This window comes from Caretta caretta, chromosome 4 (assembly GCF_965140235.1).
Source record: "Caretta caretta isolate rCarCar2 chromosome 4, rCarCar1.hap1, whole genome shotgun sequence".
Taxonomy (NCBI): domain Eukaryota; kingdom Metazoa; phylum Chordata; order Testudines; family Cheloniidae; genus Caretta; species Caretta caretta.
Genome location: NC_134209.1, coordinates 153,590,361 through 153,607,267, shown reverse-complemented (window position 1 = coordinate 153,607,267; position 16,907 = coordinate 153,590,361). Strand labels below are relative to the sequence as shown.

The window sequence follows — 16,907 nt, the reverse complement described above, 5'->3', positions numbered from 1 at the left end:
TTATTATTGATACGTCAACCATTTCCATCTAGTCATGGACCAATACCATTGTTAAGATTCTTTTTGTCCCTTACATTTAAAAAAACGCTTTCTTATTGTTTTTAATTCTGCTGGCCAAAGATTTCTCCTTGTGTCCCTTGGCTTCCCTTATCAATTTTCTACAATTACTATAGGGACAGGAATGGGATGAGGATTCACAGGCCTGTATGTATCTGTCTCCTGCCACTGTCTCAGAGCTCCCAGTTGGCATGTAGCTAGACACCAATGAATCTTTAAAATTCACACAGTTCTGGGGAAATCCTGGATGGCCCCAGTGGGTCTGCGCTGAACAGCTCTGCTGGAGGGAGCCCCACAGGGGGCTCAGCCATGGCCAGGTTATCTCTCCACACAGGAAACAACTCCCAAAGGTATGTGAACGATGTAAGTTGGGGTTCCCTTTGGGAAGGGCCCAGCCATGGAGCCCCAGCAAGATGGGCCACAATCCCCCATCCATCCACTGCCCCTCACACCCCTCCTCACGCTCAGCCACTCCCACTCAGTTCATCTCACGGAGGCGTCCCTGGGCTGGCATGTGATGCCCGAGCTACCAGATGGTAATAGGGAGCCAGCCCCCTCCCCAGGCTCCCTCAGGGCAGGTTCGCCCTTCCCCAGGTGGGGCACATGTGGCGGGTGGGGGGGGAGCCCCAGGTCAGTCCCTGTCCCAGGGCTCCCCTCACACACACACACTCCATCCCCCATGGCACTCTGAGCTTCATGCTGACCTCCCCTGAGGGGCGTGGGCCCCGGCCATGGGGCAGGATCACCCCCTGCCATGCCCTGGGTGTGTCAGCACTCCCTACCCTGCCCATGTGTCAGCACCCCCAGCCCTGCCCTGCCCTGAGTGTGTCAGCGTAACCCACGCACCTCCTGGGCGTGTCAGCGTAACCCACGCACCTCCTGGGCGTGTCAGTGTAACCCACGCACCTCCTGGGTGTGGGGCTCTGTCCCATCCAGTGGCACCGAGACCACTTAGAGAGAGAGAGATTATGAGTCTGCTACGTCCTTAGCTAAGGAGCATCTGGCTTTTAGCTCACGCAGTAGAGGCTCACGCACTAAGGTCCAGAGGCCCCAGGTTCGATCCCACCTGCCCACAACCAGGGTCTGTTGGTGTTACATCAGCACCCCTTGCCCAGCCCTGGGTGTGTTAGCACGCCCTGCCCAGCCCTGGGTGTGTCAGCATCCCTTGCCCAGCCCTGGGTGTGTCAGCACGCCCTGCCCAGCCCTGGGTGTGTCAGCATCCCTTGCCCAGCCCTGGGTGTGTCACTCCCACTCCCCTGAATGCGCGGGAACGCGGGGGGACAGCAGGTGCCCACGTGGGCAGGACGTCCAGGAGCAGCTTGGCCTGCGCGGGAGGGCTGGGGGTGAGAGGGCCTCGGGCTGCTGCCTGGCTCTGGCCATGGGTCCTGCTGGTGGCAGGGGAGGGACGCTCGCAGCCAGGGGAGGGACGCTCGCAGCCAGCTGGATTCCAAAGGGAAGCAAACAGCTGTGCTGTCCGTCACCAGGCCAGCGCCATGGTGCAGCGGGGCGGGGGAGGCAGATGGGAGCTACCACCTCCAGTCCCCTGCTCTGCTCAAGGGGGCATGACCCCCCCAGCCACGCTCCATGGGGCCGCAGCCTCTCCCACCCCGCCCCCAGCCACGCTCCACAAGGCCTCTCTCACCCTGCCCCCCAACCACACTCCATGGGGCCGCAGCCTCTCCCACCCCGCCCCCCAGCCTCTCTCCATGGGGCAGAGACCAGCTACAGTGCTGCACTCCCAGCCCCAGCTGCAGCCCCTTTGCCATGGGAGTATCTTCCTGCCCCAGTGGAGAGGGCAAAGGGCTGCCCGGGCCAGGGAGGGGACTGCAGGCCGGGCCAGGAGAGCTCTAAGGGCCATGCCAGACCTGCTCTGCAGCCAGCTCCCACCTGGCACCTTCCTCTCCCCGCCGGTCACGTTCCCCTTCTCCTCCCATCCCCTTTGTTCGCTGTGTTTCCATTCCTGTCTCCTCAATCCCTGACCCCCATTGCCCCCCGCCACAGGACTAGGTGGGAGCCTCTGCCCTGCCCTGTGCAGGGACACTCTCTGTGCCCGGCTCCCTTTCTTCGCAGGCTCCATTCCTGGCCACCAGACCAGCTGGCGTTGCCCAGGGCCCGGCAAGCCCTGATCAGTGCCAGGAGCTGCAATTTCCTGGTGCAGGCCTCAGCCTGGCATTAACGGAGCCAGAGCGGGGGGTTGCTCTCGGGCTGTGGGCCTGCCTTGGCTGAGGGGTGGGTGAGTAGCCAGGCACGGCTGTGTGTGTGCGGGGGAGGGGGGCAAGGGTTTGCCTCAACCCGCTAACATAGGTTCAAACCACAATGCCTGATCTTCGCCCGACTGGGCATGCAGGGGAATTTCCCTGGGTTCACGACCCCCTTTGATCCTCGCGCAGCCCCAGCTGTGGGCCTGAGGCATCGGTCTCCTGCTCGCCTGGGCCGCACTCCTCGCCTGAGCCAGGGCGCGTGGCCGGAGCGCGACAATGGCTGTGGCTGTCTGGGTTGGTGCTACCGTCCCCTTGCTGCAACGGGCCGTTTTGCTGTTGCCAAACCAAAGACAGCTCGATCCCAAAGGGCTCCCAGGGAGCACGGCCAGGGAGAGGCCCAGACAGGGGAGTGACTTCTCCCAGCTGCCCAGCAGGCCCTGGCAGGGTCTGGATTCAAACCCACCGCCCCTGAGCCCAGTTCCCAAGCCACTGAAGGTCACGAGGCTGCCGGTGGGGGCAGGTATCAACACCCCCCTCACGCCTCCTGTGAGCCTTGGCCCTCCAAGAGACGCTCCCCCGCAGCCGGCATTCAGCTCCCCCAGGGAGCTCTGGAAACGCAGCTGCACATGGGAGGTGGCGGGTGGTGGGGATCCTTCCCCCAGTGCGGCTCAGCACCCCATAGAGTCTGGCAGGGGGTCTCTGAGCTCCGGCGGGTCAGACCTTTGCGCCTGAGAAGCCACTGCACCCGGCTGCTCCACTCCGGTTCTGTCCAGCTGATACATCCGAGAGGGCGGCTCCTTCCAAAGGGACAATGCAAACGAACCCCTCTGCGCTTGGCTTCCAGCGTATCCCATAAGGCGGGGGAGTTGTGGGAGGTCAGGGGGGGAGTTACAGGGGGGGGCACTCTCTGTGGTGTTCTGGTCGAACCTGTTCCATTCTATTCCAGACAGGGTTTTACACAGCACTCCTCACTCTGGGGCTTGGAAGTGAGGCATGATACAATGCTGTGTGTGTGTGTGTGTGTGTGTAAGTGACATGGTGTGATGTGAGGTGTACTCAGTTTGGTATGATGTGTGTGACATCCTGTGATGTGTGTCTGGGTGTGTGAGACACGGTGTGATGTGTGTCTGTTGAGAGTGCGATTGCGTGATATGGGCGGGTGTCTTTTGGGGTGTAACGTGTGCCTGGTGTGATGTGCATGATGTGTGTCTCTCAGGGTGTGATGTGTGTCTGTTGGGGTGCTCTGTGTGTGTGTGTGTGTCTGTGTGACATGGGGGTGTCTGCTTGGGTGTGATGTGTGTGTCTGGGTGTGATATGCATGACACAGTGTGAGGTGTGTGTGTTGGGAGTGACATGTTTATTGGGTTGTGGTGTGCATGACATGGCTGTGTGTGCTGGGGTGTGACGTGTGTGTGACATGGGGGGACTCTGCTGGGGTATAATGTGTGTCTGACAGGGTCTGATGTGTGTGACATGGTGTGAGGTGTGTGTGCTGGGGTGTGATGTGTGTGACACAAGGTGTGTGTTGTGTGTGATGTGTGTGTTGGGTGTGATTTGCGTGTCTGGGTGTGATATGTGTGCCATGGTGTGATACAAGGTGTGTGCTGGGGTGTGCTGTGCATGCCTGGGTGTGATGTGTGTGGCACGAGGTGTGATGTGTGTGTCTGGGTGTGCTGCACGCTGTACTCCATGGGTGGGGGTCTAGGCACTCAGGGGTTGTGCCAAGGAGGTGAGGCCGCCCCACACACTGATCTCAGCTCATGATGCCACCTGCAGCCTTTGCTGTACCAGCCTCACTGCCCAGGCCCCGCTTCTCCCCGGCCCCTTGCACTGGTCCCAGGCCACCCCGACCCCGCAAGGACCCCGCCCGCCCCGCCACACTCCGCCCTGCCAACCCCACTCCCTGGGCCGCCGAGCACCCTGCCCCACCCTGCGCCCGTGCGTGTCCCACCCCTCTGCTGGCGCTGAGCTCCTTGGGGCAGGCGGTGCCTGAGGCCTGCATGGTTTGGGGCCTGGGTGCCACCCTGCCAGGAGGCCTGCAACAGCGCCCTGGCCATGGGGGCAGAGCAGGCTCTGGGGCTAGCTGGGCCTGCATTGTGTGTGTGTGTGTGTGTGTGTGTGTGTACACCCCTGGGCTCTGTGTGTGTGTGTGTGTGTACACCCCTGGGCTGTGTATGTGTGTGTGTGTACGTGTGTGTGTGCCCCCAGGCTCTGTGTGTGTGTGTGTGTACCCCCAGGCTGTGTGTGTGTGTGTGTACACCCCTGGGCTGTGTGTGTGTGTGTGTGTGTGTGTGTGTACACCCCTGGGCTGTGTGTGTGTTTGTGTGTGTGTGTGTACCCCCAGGCTCTGTGTGTGTGTGTGTGTATGTGTGTGTACACCCCTGGGCTGTGTGTGTATTTGTGTGTGTGTGTGTACACCCCTGGGCTGTGTATGTGTGTGTGTGTACATGTGTACACCCCTGGGCTGTGTGTGTGTGTGTGTGTGTGTGTACCCCCAGGCTCTGTGTGTGTGTGTGTGTGTGTGTGTGTACACCCCTGGGCTCTGTGTGTGTGTGTGTGTACCCCCAGGCTGTCTGTGTGTGTGTGTGTGTGTATATACCCCCAGGCTGTCTGTCTGTGTGTGTGTGTGTGTGTGTGTGTGTACCCCCAGGCTGTCTGTGTGTGTGTGTGTGTATATACCCCCAGGCTGTCTGTGTGTGTGTGTGTATATATACCCCCAGGCTCTGTCTGTGTGTGTGTGTGTGTACCCCCAGGCTCTGTCTGTGTGTGTGTGTGTGTGTGTGTGTGTGTACCCCCAGGTTGTCTCTGTGTGTGTGTGTGTGTGTGTGTGTGTACCCCCAGGCTCTGTCTGTGTGTGTGTGTGTGTGTGCCCCCAGGCTGTCTGTGTGTGTGTGTGTGTGTGCCCCCAGGCTGTCTGTGTGTGTGTGTGTGTGTATACCTCCAGGCTCTGTGTGTGTGTGTGTGTGTGTGTGTGTACCCCCAGGCTGTCTGTGTGTGTGTGTGTATACCCCCAGGCTCTGTGTGTGTGTGTGTGTGTGTATACCCCCAGGCTGTCTGTGTGTGTGTGTGTGTGTGTGTGTACCCCCAGGCTGTCTGTGTGTGTGTGTGTGTGTGTGTGTGTGTATACCCCCAGGCTGTCTCTCTCTGTGTGTGTGTGTGTGTGTGTATACCCCCAGGCTCTGTGTGTGTGTGTGTGTGTATATACCCCCAGGCTCTCTGTGTGTGTGTGTGTGTGTGTACCCCCAGGCTGTCTGTGTGTGTGTGTGTGTGTGTGTGTACCCCCAGGCTCTGTGTGTGTGTGTGTGTGTGTGTGTGTGTGTACCCCCAGGCTGTCTGTGTGTGTGTGTGTGTGTGTACCCCCAGGCTGTCTGTGTGTGTGTGTGTACCCCCAGGCTCTGTCTGTGTGTGTGTGTGTGTGTGTGTACCCCCAGGCTCTGTCTGTCTGTGTGTGTGTGTGTGTGTGTGTATACACACCCCCTCTCCCCCGGCTGCTCCTGTCTGTCCCGCTCCCCGGCGGGGCCGCACCGCTGTCACCATATGGCGCGGCTCCCCCTGCGCGCTACGGAAGGATCCAGCCGCTCCCAATGGCTCGTGTGAACGGCCCGTCTATCTCCGCAATCGAGTCTCCAAGCCCCGGGGGCGGGGGAGCGGGGCCGCGGCCCGGCTGAGTGCCGGCAGCTTTTAACCCCTTCACCGCCAGACCGCGGGGCGCAGCTCGGGCGCCCAGGTGGCTGCGAGCCGCGGGGAGCCCCAGGGCTCCGCTACCCCTCTCCCCGCCGATGGGACCGGGGGGAGGCCGGAGCCAGCCACGCCCGGGGCGGTGGCTCTGTCCCTGGCGTCCGCGGCGGCCGTTCTCCGGCCCGCACGGTCCCGGGTGGGGTCCCGGTCTCCCCACCGGGCCCGGCGGGGGCTGCCACGCGGGGCCCCAGCCCCGCTCCCCGGGTGCTCAAGATCAAACGTCACCAGCGGCCCCTGCAGCTCCGCGCCAGGAGCGCTCCCACGCGTGTGCGTGCGCCCCCGGGGGCTGTGGCGGGACGGCATCCCGGCGTGCGGCCCTCTAACTGCGGGGCCGGGCACGTCTCTCCGGGTGTCTGTCTGTCCCTCAGCTCCTGCCGCGCCGGGCGCTGAACCCCGCTGCACCCCACCGGGCTGGGGGCTTCCCGGCCCCTGCCAGGCACTGGGGGCTCCCTGCGCTGTAGACCTGAGAGCCCAGCCCCGCCTCGGCCTGCAACCCCCAGGCCGGACACGAGTCCGTGGGGGACGGCCCCACTCCGTGGAGGCCAGGTGCGGCCCAGTGTCCGAGTCTCCCCGGCTAGAGCAGCCGGCGCGGAACGGAGCGGGGCCCGGGCTCCAGGGCCAGACCCGCCGGGCACCAGAGCTGCAGGCACGAGCACCGGGACCGACAGCCGCGCCCCCGCTGCCTGCCCGGGCCCCTGCCTGGGCCAACAACCGCTAGCGCCGGTACCGGGACCCGGGCTGCGCACCTGGTCCCGCTGGCCTCGGCTCCGCTCTGCGGGAGGGCGCTTCTCCGCCAGCCCTCCGGACACCGCTGGGGCCTGCCTCCCCGACCCCAGAGCCCGGGGGGGCCGAACCCGCAGCCCGGGGGCTGCCCAGCACCCTGCCCGGGAGGGTCCTGTCCCCGGCCCAGCGGCTGCTGCGTCCAGACTGGAGACACCAGAGAGAAAACCCGGGAGCTCCCTGCTGCGGCTTCGCCTTTATCCCGCCAGGCCCGGCCTGGCCTGAAAAACGCTGGCTCACCAAAGAACGGAGCCGTGTCCAGCCCGGAACGGAGAAAGGGAACGAGACACCGAGACAGACGGACAGACAGACAGAGATCGATAGAGAGATAGATACAGGGGGTGGCTGGGGATAGATAAAAAGAAAAGGGGGACTTGTGGCCCCTTAGAGACGAACCAATTTATTTGAGCATGAGCTTTCGTGAGCTACAGCCCACTGGATAGATAGATAGATAGGTAGATAAAGGGGGTGGCTGGGGATAGAAGGTAGCTCGGAGATGTGTACGGGAAATGACAGACCGATGAGACCGACGGGTGTCTATGGGGATGGATCGATTTGTATCGGACTGCTAGAGAGATCATTAACATTTATCTGTGCTTCTGCGCGTGTAGGGAATAGCAGTGATTGTGTGTGTCTGTCTGTCTGTCTGGGTCTGTCTGTCTGTCTGTCTGGGTCTGTGTGTGTGTGTGTCTGGGTCTGTCTGTCTGTCTGGGTCTCTGTGTGTGTGTCTGTCTGTCTGGGTCTGTGTGTGTGTGTGTGTGTCTGTGTCTGTGTCTGTGTGTCTGTCTGTCTGGGTCTCTGTGTGTGTGTCTGTCTGTCTGTCTGGGTCTGTGTGTGTGTCTGTCTGTCTGTCTGTGTGTCTCCGTGCGCGCTGGGCAGACACAGGAGTGCGCAGCAAACACAACCCGTCTAGGGAATAGGGGAGATCGCGGTGTCTGTAGCAGTGTGTGTTTGTGGGGGTGCGGGGCAGCCGTGTAGCCGGGGGGGGTCTGGCTGGGAGTCAGTGCACTGAGACGCGGGCGGGGGTCGATGGCGGGTTCCCTGGGTCGCTGGGTGCAGGATGATCCTTGCTCAGCGGGTTTGCTCCAGCCCCGCGGAGAGACACTGCACGCGGGGGCGGGGGGGGGCTGTCTCCCAGTGCCGCTCTGAACCCAGGATCGCAGCTGGGCCCGGGCTGGCCGGGGCGCGGGGCACTCTCCCTGTCCGCCCCGGGGGCCGAGAAGGGCGCTCACCTGTCCCGGGCGCGCTCTGTGTGTGTCCCGGCCCCAGACAGCCTGGCCGCGGGTCCCCGGCTGCCGGCCCAGCTGGCGCAGCGCAGGGGGGTTTACAAGTGCGCCGGATCATAAAGCTATTTGTAAGCGGGTTTATAGCCGGGCCGCTCACTGAAACCCAAAACCAGCGCAGAGCCCCGGGCCCGGAGCCCTAATCACTGCCAGACGCGGCGGCCCCTGCGCTTTTATGGGGCATTTAGAGCAAGGGAGCTAATAAATTTCTGGGACGGCAGAAGCCCCGCAGGGGGGACGGGGAAGCCGGGGTGAAGGGCCGCAGGAGGGAGCCGAGCACCCGGCTGCAGTGGGGAGGGGAGGCGCGGCCCAGACGCGCCGCACATGGCCCGGGCCCGCCGGCCGCAGGAACTTTGAAAAGCTCTTTACGATAGTCCAGGAAAAGCCTTTTATCGCTCGCCTTTTATCGCTCGCCTTTTATATGGCTGGGGCCGGGTCTGCCTTGCATTAGCGAGCGGGCTGGAGAGGCCGGGGCGCCGGGGGAGGCTGGGCCCGGGCCTGGGGCTCGGCAGGCTGCAGCCGCGGCTCCCACCCGAGGGCTGGAAGGGGCAGGCGGCGAGCAGGGACGGCTCGGTCGCTCATGGGGTCCACACGACCCAAGTCCCACTCGCGACAGCCGCAGGGCAGCTACGGGCAGAGCCCGGCCCGCCCCGGGCCGCCCCCGGGCCGGGGTCAGACGCGCCACCACCGGGGAGGCTGACAAGGACCCGGAGCCCCGGCACTAACCAGCCAACAGCCGGGAGCCCCGCGTGCAGCTAACCCCGGCGGAGGCCGAGCCAGGGCCCCGCCGGAGCGAGGCGGAGAGCGGCTGCCAGGAGCCTCCGGACAAAGCCGCTGCGGCTAAGGGGCGAGCGCCTGAGCCCAAACGGCCCCGATCCCGCCCCTGGACGCTGGGGTCCCCGGGGCGCCTGGCCCAGCCCGGCTCCGCTGGCCGATTTGTCGGTAACGGCCCGAGAACAGCAGTGGCCACCAGCCAGGGTCGGCCCGGCCCGCCCCGTCCGCGCTGGCTCCCAGGACAGGGACGGTCGCCCCCGCAAGAGCCTCCTTGACCCCGAGGCCAGCAGCGCAGCCGGGCGCGCTGGGAACCGCTGCCCGCAGAGCTCCGGGGGCCCGAGCACAGCTCGCATCCCGCCGCCGGAGCCGGCCCGGAGTGCTCAGGCGCTGGGCGTGTGCAGAGCCAGGCCCGGGGCAGCGGGTCCCCGGGGGCCCGGAAAGCGAGGCCTCCCACAAGCCGCCAGACCGAGCTCCCGGCACCTAGTGGGGCACAGCCGGACAGAGCCGAAGGGCCTGGGCCAGGCCGCTTTGCGGCTCCCTAACCCCAGCCGCGCCGTGAGCTCTGGCCGGCGGTACCGCCGTGGAGGGGGGGCCCCGTGCGCTCTGCGGGGATCCCAGGTCAAGAGGCCGCGGGTTCGGGCTCCCGACCAACTGGGCCGCTTGTGTCTGCAAAGGGCTTCTTGGGCCTGGTCCTCGGGACCGCCCCCCTCCCCGCAGCAGGGCCTGAGCCTCGGGGACCCCCCCGCAGCGGGGCCTGAGCCTCGGGGACCCCCCCCGCAGCGGGGCCTTGTAAAGGGGGTCCCCCTCCCACTCCCAAACTTTGCTAACACTCCAGCTGAGGCTCCTCCTACCCCGGTGCCCAATTAGTGACTCTGGCCCTGTCCCTTTAAGGCTCCAGCGCCGGGCCAGCCAGGGGGAAGCTTTGGCTAGAACTGAACTCTCCGAATCAGCAGTGACTCGTTAGCGGGGAGCTGGGGGGAGCCCCGGAGCTGGGAGCCGGGCGCGCCGGGCCCCGCGCCGCCCTCGCTCCTAGGCCCGCGCCGGGGGGACTCGGGGAAGTGTGAGAGTTGGCAACAGCTGGAGTGGGGCGGAGGCTGGGAGCCCGGGAGCGGAGTCTCCTAGGGGGGACCCGGCCCCATGGCCCGGGGGGGCTGTTGAGCCCCTGCCCGGCGGAGGACGCGGAGCCAGGAGCCCGGGGGCTGGCGGGCGCACCCCTCATTTGGGGCCATGACCTCCGCCAAGGAAGGGAAGGCGGCGGGCCCCCTCTTGTATCCCTCCGGCCAGGAGAGGCGGAGGAGCCCGCTGGACCAGCTGCCGCCCCCGGCCAACTCCAACAAGCCGCTGACCCCGTTCAGCATCGAGGACATCCTGAGCAAGCCGTCGGTGCGGAAAGCGCCCTGCGCCCCCTCGCCTCGGCTGCTGGACAAAGCGGCCGACTCCGGAGCGCCCCGGAACGGCGTGCCTGCCCCGTCCTCCCCGCTCTGCGCCCTGGAGGAGCTGGCCAGCAAAACTTTCCAGGGGCTGGAGGTGAACGTGCTGCAGGCTGCGGAAGGTACCGGGGCGCGGCCGGGGCGGGACAGGGGCCCGGGGAAAGCAGGGCCAGGGCAGCCCCCCCTGGGCTCCTGGCCCTGCCCGCTCCCCAGCCGGGCCTTGCCGACCCTGGCTGCCAGGCGGGGAGCACCGCGGTGACCCGGCCGATCCCTGGGAGAAGGGAAGGGGAGGCGACCCCGAATTGCACCGGGCTCTTTCCGGGACCCTGGCGGCCCCGCGGCCCTCCAGCCCGGGGCCTGGGACACTTCGGTCCCGGAGAAAGCGAAAGCGCCCGGGGCAGGGGAGTTTCTGCAACCGCCGGTAAGGGTGAAACCGGGCCGGGCTGGGGCTGCAGCCAGAGCGGCCAGGGAACGAAATGCAGCCCTGGGGAAAGTCGAGCAGGGGAAAGTCGCAGGGACCGGGGCCTGCGCGCTTCGAGCGGGGAAGCTAGAGAGACGGGGCTGAGTTTTCGAGATCCTCAGCCGGGTGGTTCGTGTACCCCGGGGGTACGCAGGGGTCTGCCAGGGGGACAGCACCTCTCTAGAGATTTGCCTAGTTGTCCAACAGGGACAACAAAAGCACCAGCGAAGTCAGGACAACCGAACATTCCCTCCAGACAATGGCTTGCCTATGCCGCTGTACGCTGAAATGTAAGCGCCGTATTTCTAGCCCAACGGATTTATTTTGTAATTCCGTGGTAACAATGAGGAAGGCAGCCATTGTTCGGTGCCGGTGAGCAGGGACACTTCTGTATCCTTAGCTCTGGCTTTGGGATTTGGGGTGCCCCAGACAGATCAGACTCCGGAGCGGCTCCGCGGCCGGGAAAGGGCGCGAGCCGCTGCCTTAGCTTGCGCCGGGGCTTGTCTGCGTGGAAGACTCCTTCCCCGCTTCCTAGACAGACCGACCCACGGACAACCAGACAGACCGAGCCCGGCAGACGGATCCCAGCGATGTCCGTGCAGCTGCCGAGCGCTTCTCCGCGGGGCTGCACCCTCCCAACGCGAAGGAATGAGCGGCAGGTTCCCGTTTCGGTTTACACAGACATTGTACAATAACTGCACCGGTTAAATAAATACTCCGCGTGTCGCTGGGACAAAGTTTTGTTCCGCAGCCCGCGTGAGAACACCGCGATTTACACTAACGCGCGCTGGAGTCCGCTCTCCCGGGCCGAGCGGTGCGAAACGCGGGCTCTGAGTTTGCGGTCAGAGCCCCGCGTATTACACCAAGTTTTCGTTTTTCTGAGACTCACGCACACGTCTGTATTCCGAACAGAGCCCGGCGTACGAGCAGCCAGGGATGCGCCGCCAAGGAGCTGCAGCAAATAGACTGCGGGACGCGAGAAATCCCGCGCTAACCCGCATCGTCTAGTTTATTTCGGACTTTCTACCTGGCACACCCAATCGACCCGGGTCCCGGGAAATGTGTGATTCGACTCAGCTCGCGGGGTGCGCTGAACTACCCAATCCACTGGCAGACATCGGCCAAGGGGTGTCTAAAATCGTTTCTTCCGCAGGACCCGTTAAGCTCATACGAACCCGCTGAGTCCTGCTGTATTTTCCCGCTTGCGGGTTTGCAGGCAGAGCGGGCTGTATTCACTGTATCGGAGCGAGCACATTACTGCCGAGAAATCCCCGTGCGCGCCCCTCCGAAAGTTCAGGAAGAGACTCGAACGTGCCCGACCTTTTCAGACAATCCGGTCCCCGCACACCGGTCTCCGGTCTCCCCAGCGGGTCTGTTTCGTACCCGCTGGAGCGCGGTGTCGGGACAGACGCCTTGCTAGCCGACAGAAAGACCCAATATTCGGTCTTCTACACAAACGCGTCTCAGATCGTCAGCCGGGGCCCGTTCCTCTGTCGGGTGCCCGGGGACGGTCCGGGGCAGAAGCCACCGCAGCGGTCTCCTCGGGGAGATTTTACTTCCCAAGTAAACGCGCCCGTATTGCTAAAACGGAAGAAAGACGAGGAAACGTGCGGGCTGTTTTAAACCGGCCTGGGTCTCTAAGCCAGGAGATTTTCGTTTCAGAGTCGGCGAATACACGCACGGATTGTAACCAGCGCAGCGACCGCGGTGTGTTAGAGCGAGATTGGCCGCCGGCCCCTGTCCCCGCAACCCCCAGCCCCGGCTCGCTCCCCGCATTGCTCCCGCGCCCTGCCTGGGTCCGGGCTACAGGGCTGCGGCGCCTGGACATGAATCCGCGCGGAGAAGAGAGTTTCGCCGCGGCCGGGAGCGTCTGTGTCAGTCTGGGCCGGGCCGGGAGATTTCGGGTCACTCCAGTGTCTTCGCCTAGTTTGTCTCCAGTTGTCCGCGGCCCCTCGCCGCTGGCCCGGCCTCAGCCCGAAGGACAATCCGCGGGCTGCCCGCAGGGCCAGATCCGCCGCTGCTGCGAGCTGCCCCAGCCCCGGTGAAGTCCAGGGAGCGGGGCAAGTCACAGCAGCCGGCTCTGCCCCTGGCAGCGGGTGCGGGGCAGGGCCCCGAGCGCTACGGAACGGGGCCGCGGGGTTCATGGACAGGCCTCGGGGCTGCAGGGGGAGAAGGGCAGACGCGCTGGGTCCCCCGCAAACGGGCAGAGGGAGGCCGTGGGTGCGAGACTGGGCCCTGCCCCAGTTCTCCCTCCCGCCCCGCTGCCCCCATCTCAGCTGCTTTCCCGGGCCCCGGATTTCTTTGTTCCGCACAGAGCGGGGGAGGGGGTTTCTTCTCCCCCCCCAGCCGAAATGAGCCCGGGCTGCGAGGTGCCGTATCTGGGGCCGAGGGGCCAGAGCAGCGTGTGGGGGGCTCGCAGGCCGCGCCATAGGGAGCCGGAGCCGCGTCCCCATGGCCGCGGGGCGCCGAGGAAAAGGCCCCGGCTGGGGGCGGGTGCAGGGAAGGTGCCCCCGGCCAGCAGCCGCCCTGACCGCCTCTCCCTCTCCCCTCGCAGGTCGCGACCCGCTGGGCGCCTTCGGGCCGCGGCCGGCCTCCAAGAAGCGGCGGAAGTCGCGCACGGCCTTCTCCAGCCACCAGCTCCACGAGCTGGAGCGGCGCTTCCTCTACCAGAAGTACCTGGCGCCGGCCGACCGCGACCACCTGGCGCAGCAGCTGGGGCTGAGCAACGCGCAGGTGATCACCTGGTTCCAGAACCGCCGCGCCAAGCTCAAGCGGGACCTGGAGGAGATGAAGGCCGACGTGGAGTCGCTCAAGAAGCTGCCGCCGGCCGCCCTGGAGAGCCTGGCGGGCATGGCCGAGCTCGGCGAGCCCCCGGGCCCCGAGCCCTGCTCTGAGGAGGAGATCGAGGTGGACGACTAGGGGCAGGGGCCGAGCGCCCGGGGCCCGCGGCGGGACCCTCCAGGCAGCCGGTTTGGGGGGCCGGGCCGGGCCGGGCCGGGCCCCCTGCCTGCGCCCCTCTGTACTGAGAGCCTAGGACTTACCAAATACACCTCACTGAGGGGGGAGCCCCCTGTGCCTACCTCCCCCCCCAGGGCGCGGGAACCCTTCCCCCCGCCTGCCCCCTCCTTCCCCCGCCTGCCCCCACCCCTTCCCCCCTCGGAGAACGGTACCCTTCGTCCCACCTGCCCCCCGCTTCCCCGCACGGCTTCCCCCCCTCTGGGCCCGGGATATCCTTCCCCGCTCCTTCCCCCCACCTCTTCCCCCCTTCTGGCGGGTACCCTTCCCCCCGCCTACCCCCTCCTTCCCCCGCCTGCCCCCACCCCTTCCCCCCTCGGAGAACGGTACCCTTCGTCCCACCTGCCCCCCGCTTCCCCGCACGGCTTCCCCCCCTCTGGGCCCGGGATATCCTTCCCCGCTCCTTCCCCCCACCTCTTCCCCCCTTCTGGCGGGTACCCTTCCCCCCGCCTACCCCCTCCTTCCCTCGCCTACCCCACCGGGGCCGGGATACCCTTCCCCCGCCTACCCCCACCTCTTTCCCAGCTCAGGGCCCGGGGTATCCTTCCCCACCCCCACCCCTTCCTCCTTCTCCAGGGGCGTGGTACTTTTCTACCACCCCCGCCAACCCCCTCTTTCCCCCGCCCCCAGGCGCGGGTACCCTTCCTCCTGCCTACCCCTCCTCCTGCCCCCTCCCCCGGGGCGCGGGATACCCTTCCCCGACCCCATCCGTCCCTACTTTACCCTAGCCACACACACCCCTGCGTGCCCACCCCCGGGAACGAGTACCCCTGCCTACCCCTCCTTCTCTTCCCCCCCCCCCAGGCGTGGGGTACCCACCCACACCAAACCGCCTTTCCTACCTACCATCTACTCCCTCCTCCTCCCCACCCCGCCTTGCCTCCTCCCCGGGCGCGGGGTACCCACCTCCCCAGACCTGCCCTGGCCCCCGCCCCCTCCAGTCGCCCTCGCGGGGGAATTGGTGCAATTTTATTTTATTTTATTTTATTTTATTTTATTTTATTTTATAGTGTCGTCTGGTCCCGTCGGGTGTGTCCCTATCTCTGGGCTGCTCCCTGCCGCGGGCTGGGGGGGGGGGGGGCTGGCCTGGGGGGAGCGGCTCAGTGAGAACGGGGGGCTCTGGGAGTCGGTGAAAGGAACCAGGGGGGCGCCCGGCCCCCCTCCGTGGTCCGCAGTTCCGGCCCCTGCTCCTGGCTCTCCCCCCGGGGAGGGTGAGTGGGCCTGGGCCCGCCCCCCCTTTTGGGTGTATATAGTTTGAATAAATGGAGACACCTTATTCACAGCCGGCTGCGGGCCTTATTGCTGCCGGGCGAGAGGCACTTTCGGACCGGGGTGACCGTGCGGAGCAGGGGCGGCCCCCCATGGCCGGGGTCGGACCCTCCCCCGCGGCGTCGGGCCGCGGCCTCCTCTCCAGGCGTGTCGGCTCCCTCAGCGGTTCGATTAGGAGCCGGCCAGGCTCCATATGGTTTGCGAGTCCCCGCAGCCCCGCCAGGCGGGTGATTAATCCGGGGGGGCGCAGCTGCCCACCCCCCAGCATCTGCGGCCGGCCCCGGGCCTGCGGGGGTATCTGTGGACCCACCATGGGCTCCCCCCGCCTTTCTCCAGCCGGCCCATGGGTAGTACTTCGCAGAGGCTGTTTGGGGGGGGCGCAGGCAGCGGGGGTGTCAAGGCCCTTTGTTCGCCCCTCGCGGCAGGGGGAGCGGGCGGGCCTCGGCCAAGCTTCGCGCCCCCCCCCCCCCCGGAGGGGATCAGAGCGCCCTGGGGCGATCAGAGGCCCCCCACCAAGATTGGAGCCCTTCCTCCCCATATCAGAGCCCCCCCAGACCAGAGCACCCTGGGGCCGCCCCCCCCCCGGAGATCAGGGCGCTCAGCCTCCCCCCATGTCACTTGACCATGGGCCCCTGCCTAGGAGGGAAGGATCCCCCTCCCCCTCAGATTCCTGTTGCTCCGCCCCCCCCCGCCCCCGCCCTGACGTGACCGTCCCTTTCCTATTGTTTCTCTTTCTGGCTGTCATGGCTCCAGCCCCTTTGTTCTCTCTGGCTCTGTTGCTGGGCTCCGCTAACCGAGCTCCTTCTCTGCTCCCCTGGCCCAGGAGAGCCCCCCCCCCGACCCCCGCCGCTTGGTGGCCAGGCCATGGGGCAGGCGGTGCTGGCAGGGCCGTGTCTGGGCTCTCACGGCTGGGTGGGTGACCAATGGCCCGTGGGACTCACACGTGGCCAGCGGGATGGGGGCGCGCCAGGGAGCCCCAACCCACTGGCCTCAGCCAGCCCCGGCTCGGAGCGGGGGGGCGAACTGGACAGAGGACAACAGGCCTCAGGCTGGCCCCAGCCGTCAGGAGTCACCCCAGGCTCCGCGGGCAGCCCGGGGGAAACTGAGGCTGCTGCTGAGTGAACTGAGTGACCTCAAAGCAGAGCAGCATGGCAGGAGCTGGCATCTGGGCCGGCTGCAGGCCGCAGGACAAGGTCCCACGAGGCCCTGGGCTTGGGGGGCTCTAGCTCCCCCTTCCTGCTCTGTTCCCTCCCGGTCCCCCATCTGGGGGCTTCTCCAGGCAGGGAGTCCTCTTTCCTCCACAGGAAGTGCAGCTGTTCCCAACATACTAGCGTGTGTGTGAGCGTCAGGGTGTGTGTGAGCGTGCGGGTCAGTGTGTGCGTCAGTGCCTGTGTGTGTCAGTGTCTGTCAGTGTGTGTGTGCTGGAGTGTGTGTCTCAGTGTGTGTGTGAGTGCATGTGGGTGTCAGTGTGTCTGGGTGTGTCAGTGTCTGTCAGTGTGTGTGCTGGAGTGTGTGTCTCAGTGTGTGTGTGAGTGCATGTGTGTGTCAGTGTGTCTGGGTGTGTCAGTGAACGTGAGTGTGTCAGAGTGTGTGTCAGTGTGTCTGGGTGTGTCAGTGTCTGTCAGTGTGTGTGCTGGAGTGTGTGTCTCAGTGTGTGTGTGAGTGCATGTGTGTGTCAGTGTGTCTGGGTGTGTCAGTGAACGTGAGTGTGTCAGAGTGTGTGTCAGTGTGTCTGGGTGTGTCAGTGTCTGTCAGTGTGTGTGCTGGAGTGTGTGTCTCAGTGTGTGTGTGAGTGCATGTGTGTGTCAGTGTGTCTGGGTGTGTCAGTGAACGTGAGTGTGTCAGAGTGTGTGTCAGTGTGTCTGGGTGTGTCAGTGTCTGTCAGTGTGTGTGCTGGAGT

At 65.4% G+C, this 16,907-nt stretch overlaps 1 protein-coding gene across 1 annotated transcript; it reads left to right on the top strand.

The window, feature by feature from the left end:
• The first annotated feature begins 9,828 nt into the window (after nucleotides 1-9,828).
• On the top strand, nucleotides 9,829-13,848 carry LBX2 (ladybird homeobox 2). Its single transcript, XM_048846586.2, has 2 exons — nucleotides 9,829-10,385; nucleotides 13,278-13,848. Exons 1-2 carry the CDS (start codon nucleotides 10,061-10,063, stop codon nucleotides 13,640-13,642), a joined length of 690 nt encoding a protein of 229 aa, XP_048702543.1. The 5' UTR covers nucleotides 9,829-10,060; the 3' UTR covers nucleotides 13,643-13,848.
• Nucleotides 13,849-16,907: the final 3,059 nt, after the last annotated feature.

Coding starts and splice junctions, on each gene's coding strand:
- LBX2 (XM_048846586.2), top strand. CDS start 10,061: ATGACCTCCGCCAAGGAAGGGAAGGCGGCGGGCCCCCTCTTGTATCCC. Junction 10,386..13,277: donor CGTGCTGCAGGCTGCGGAAG/GTACCGGGGCGC, acceptor CTCCCCTCGCAG/GTCGCGACCCGCTGGGCGCC.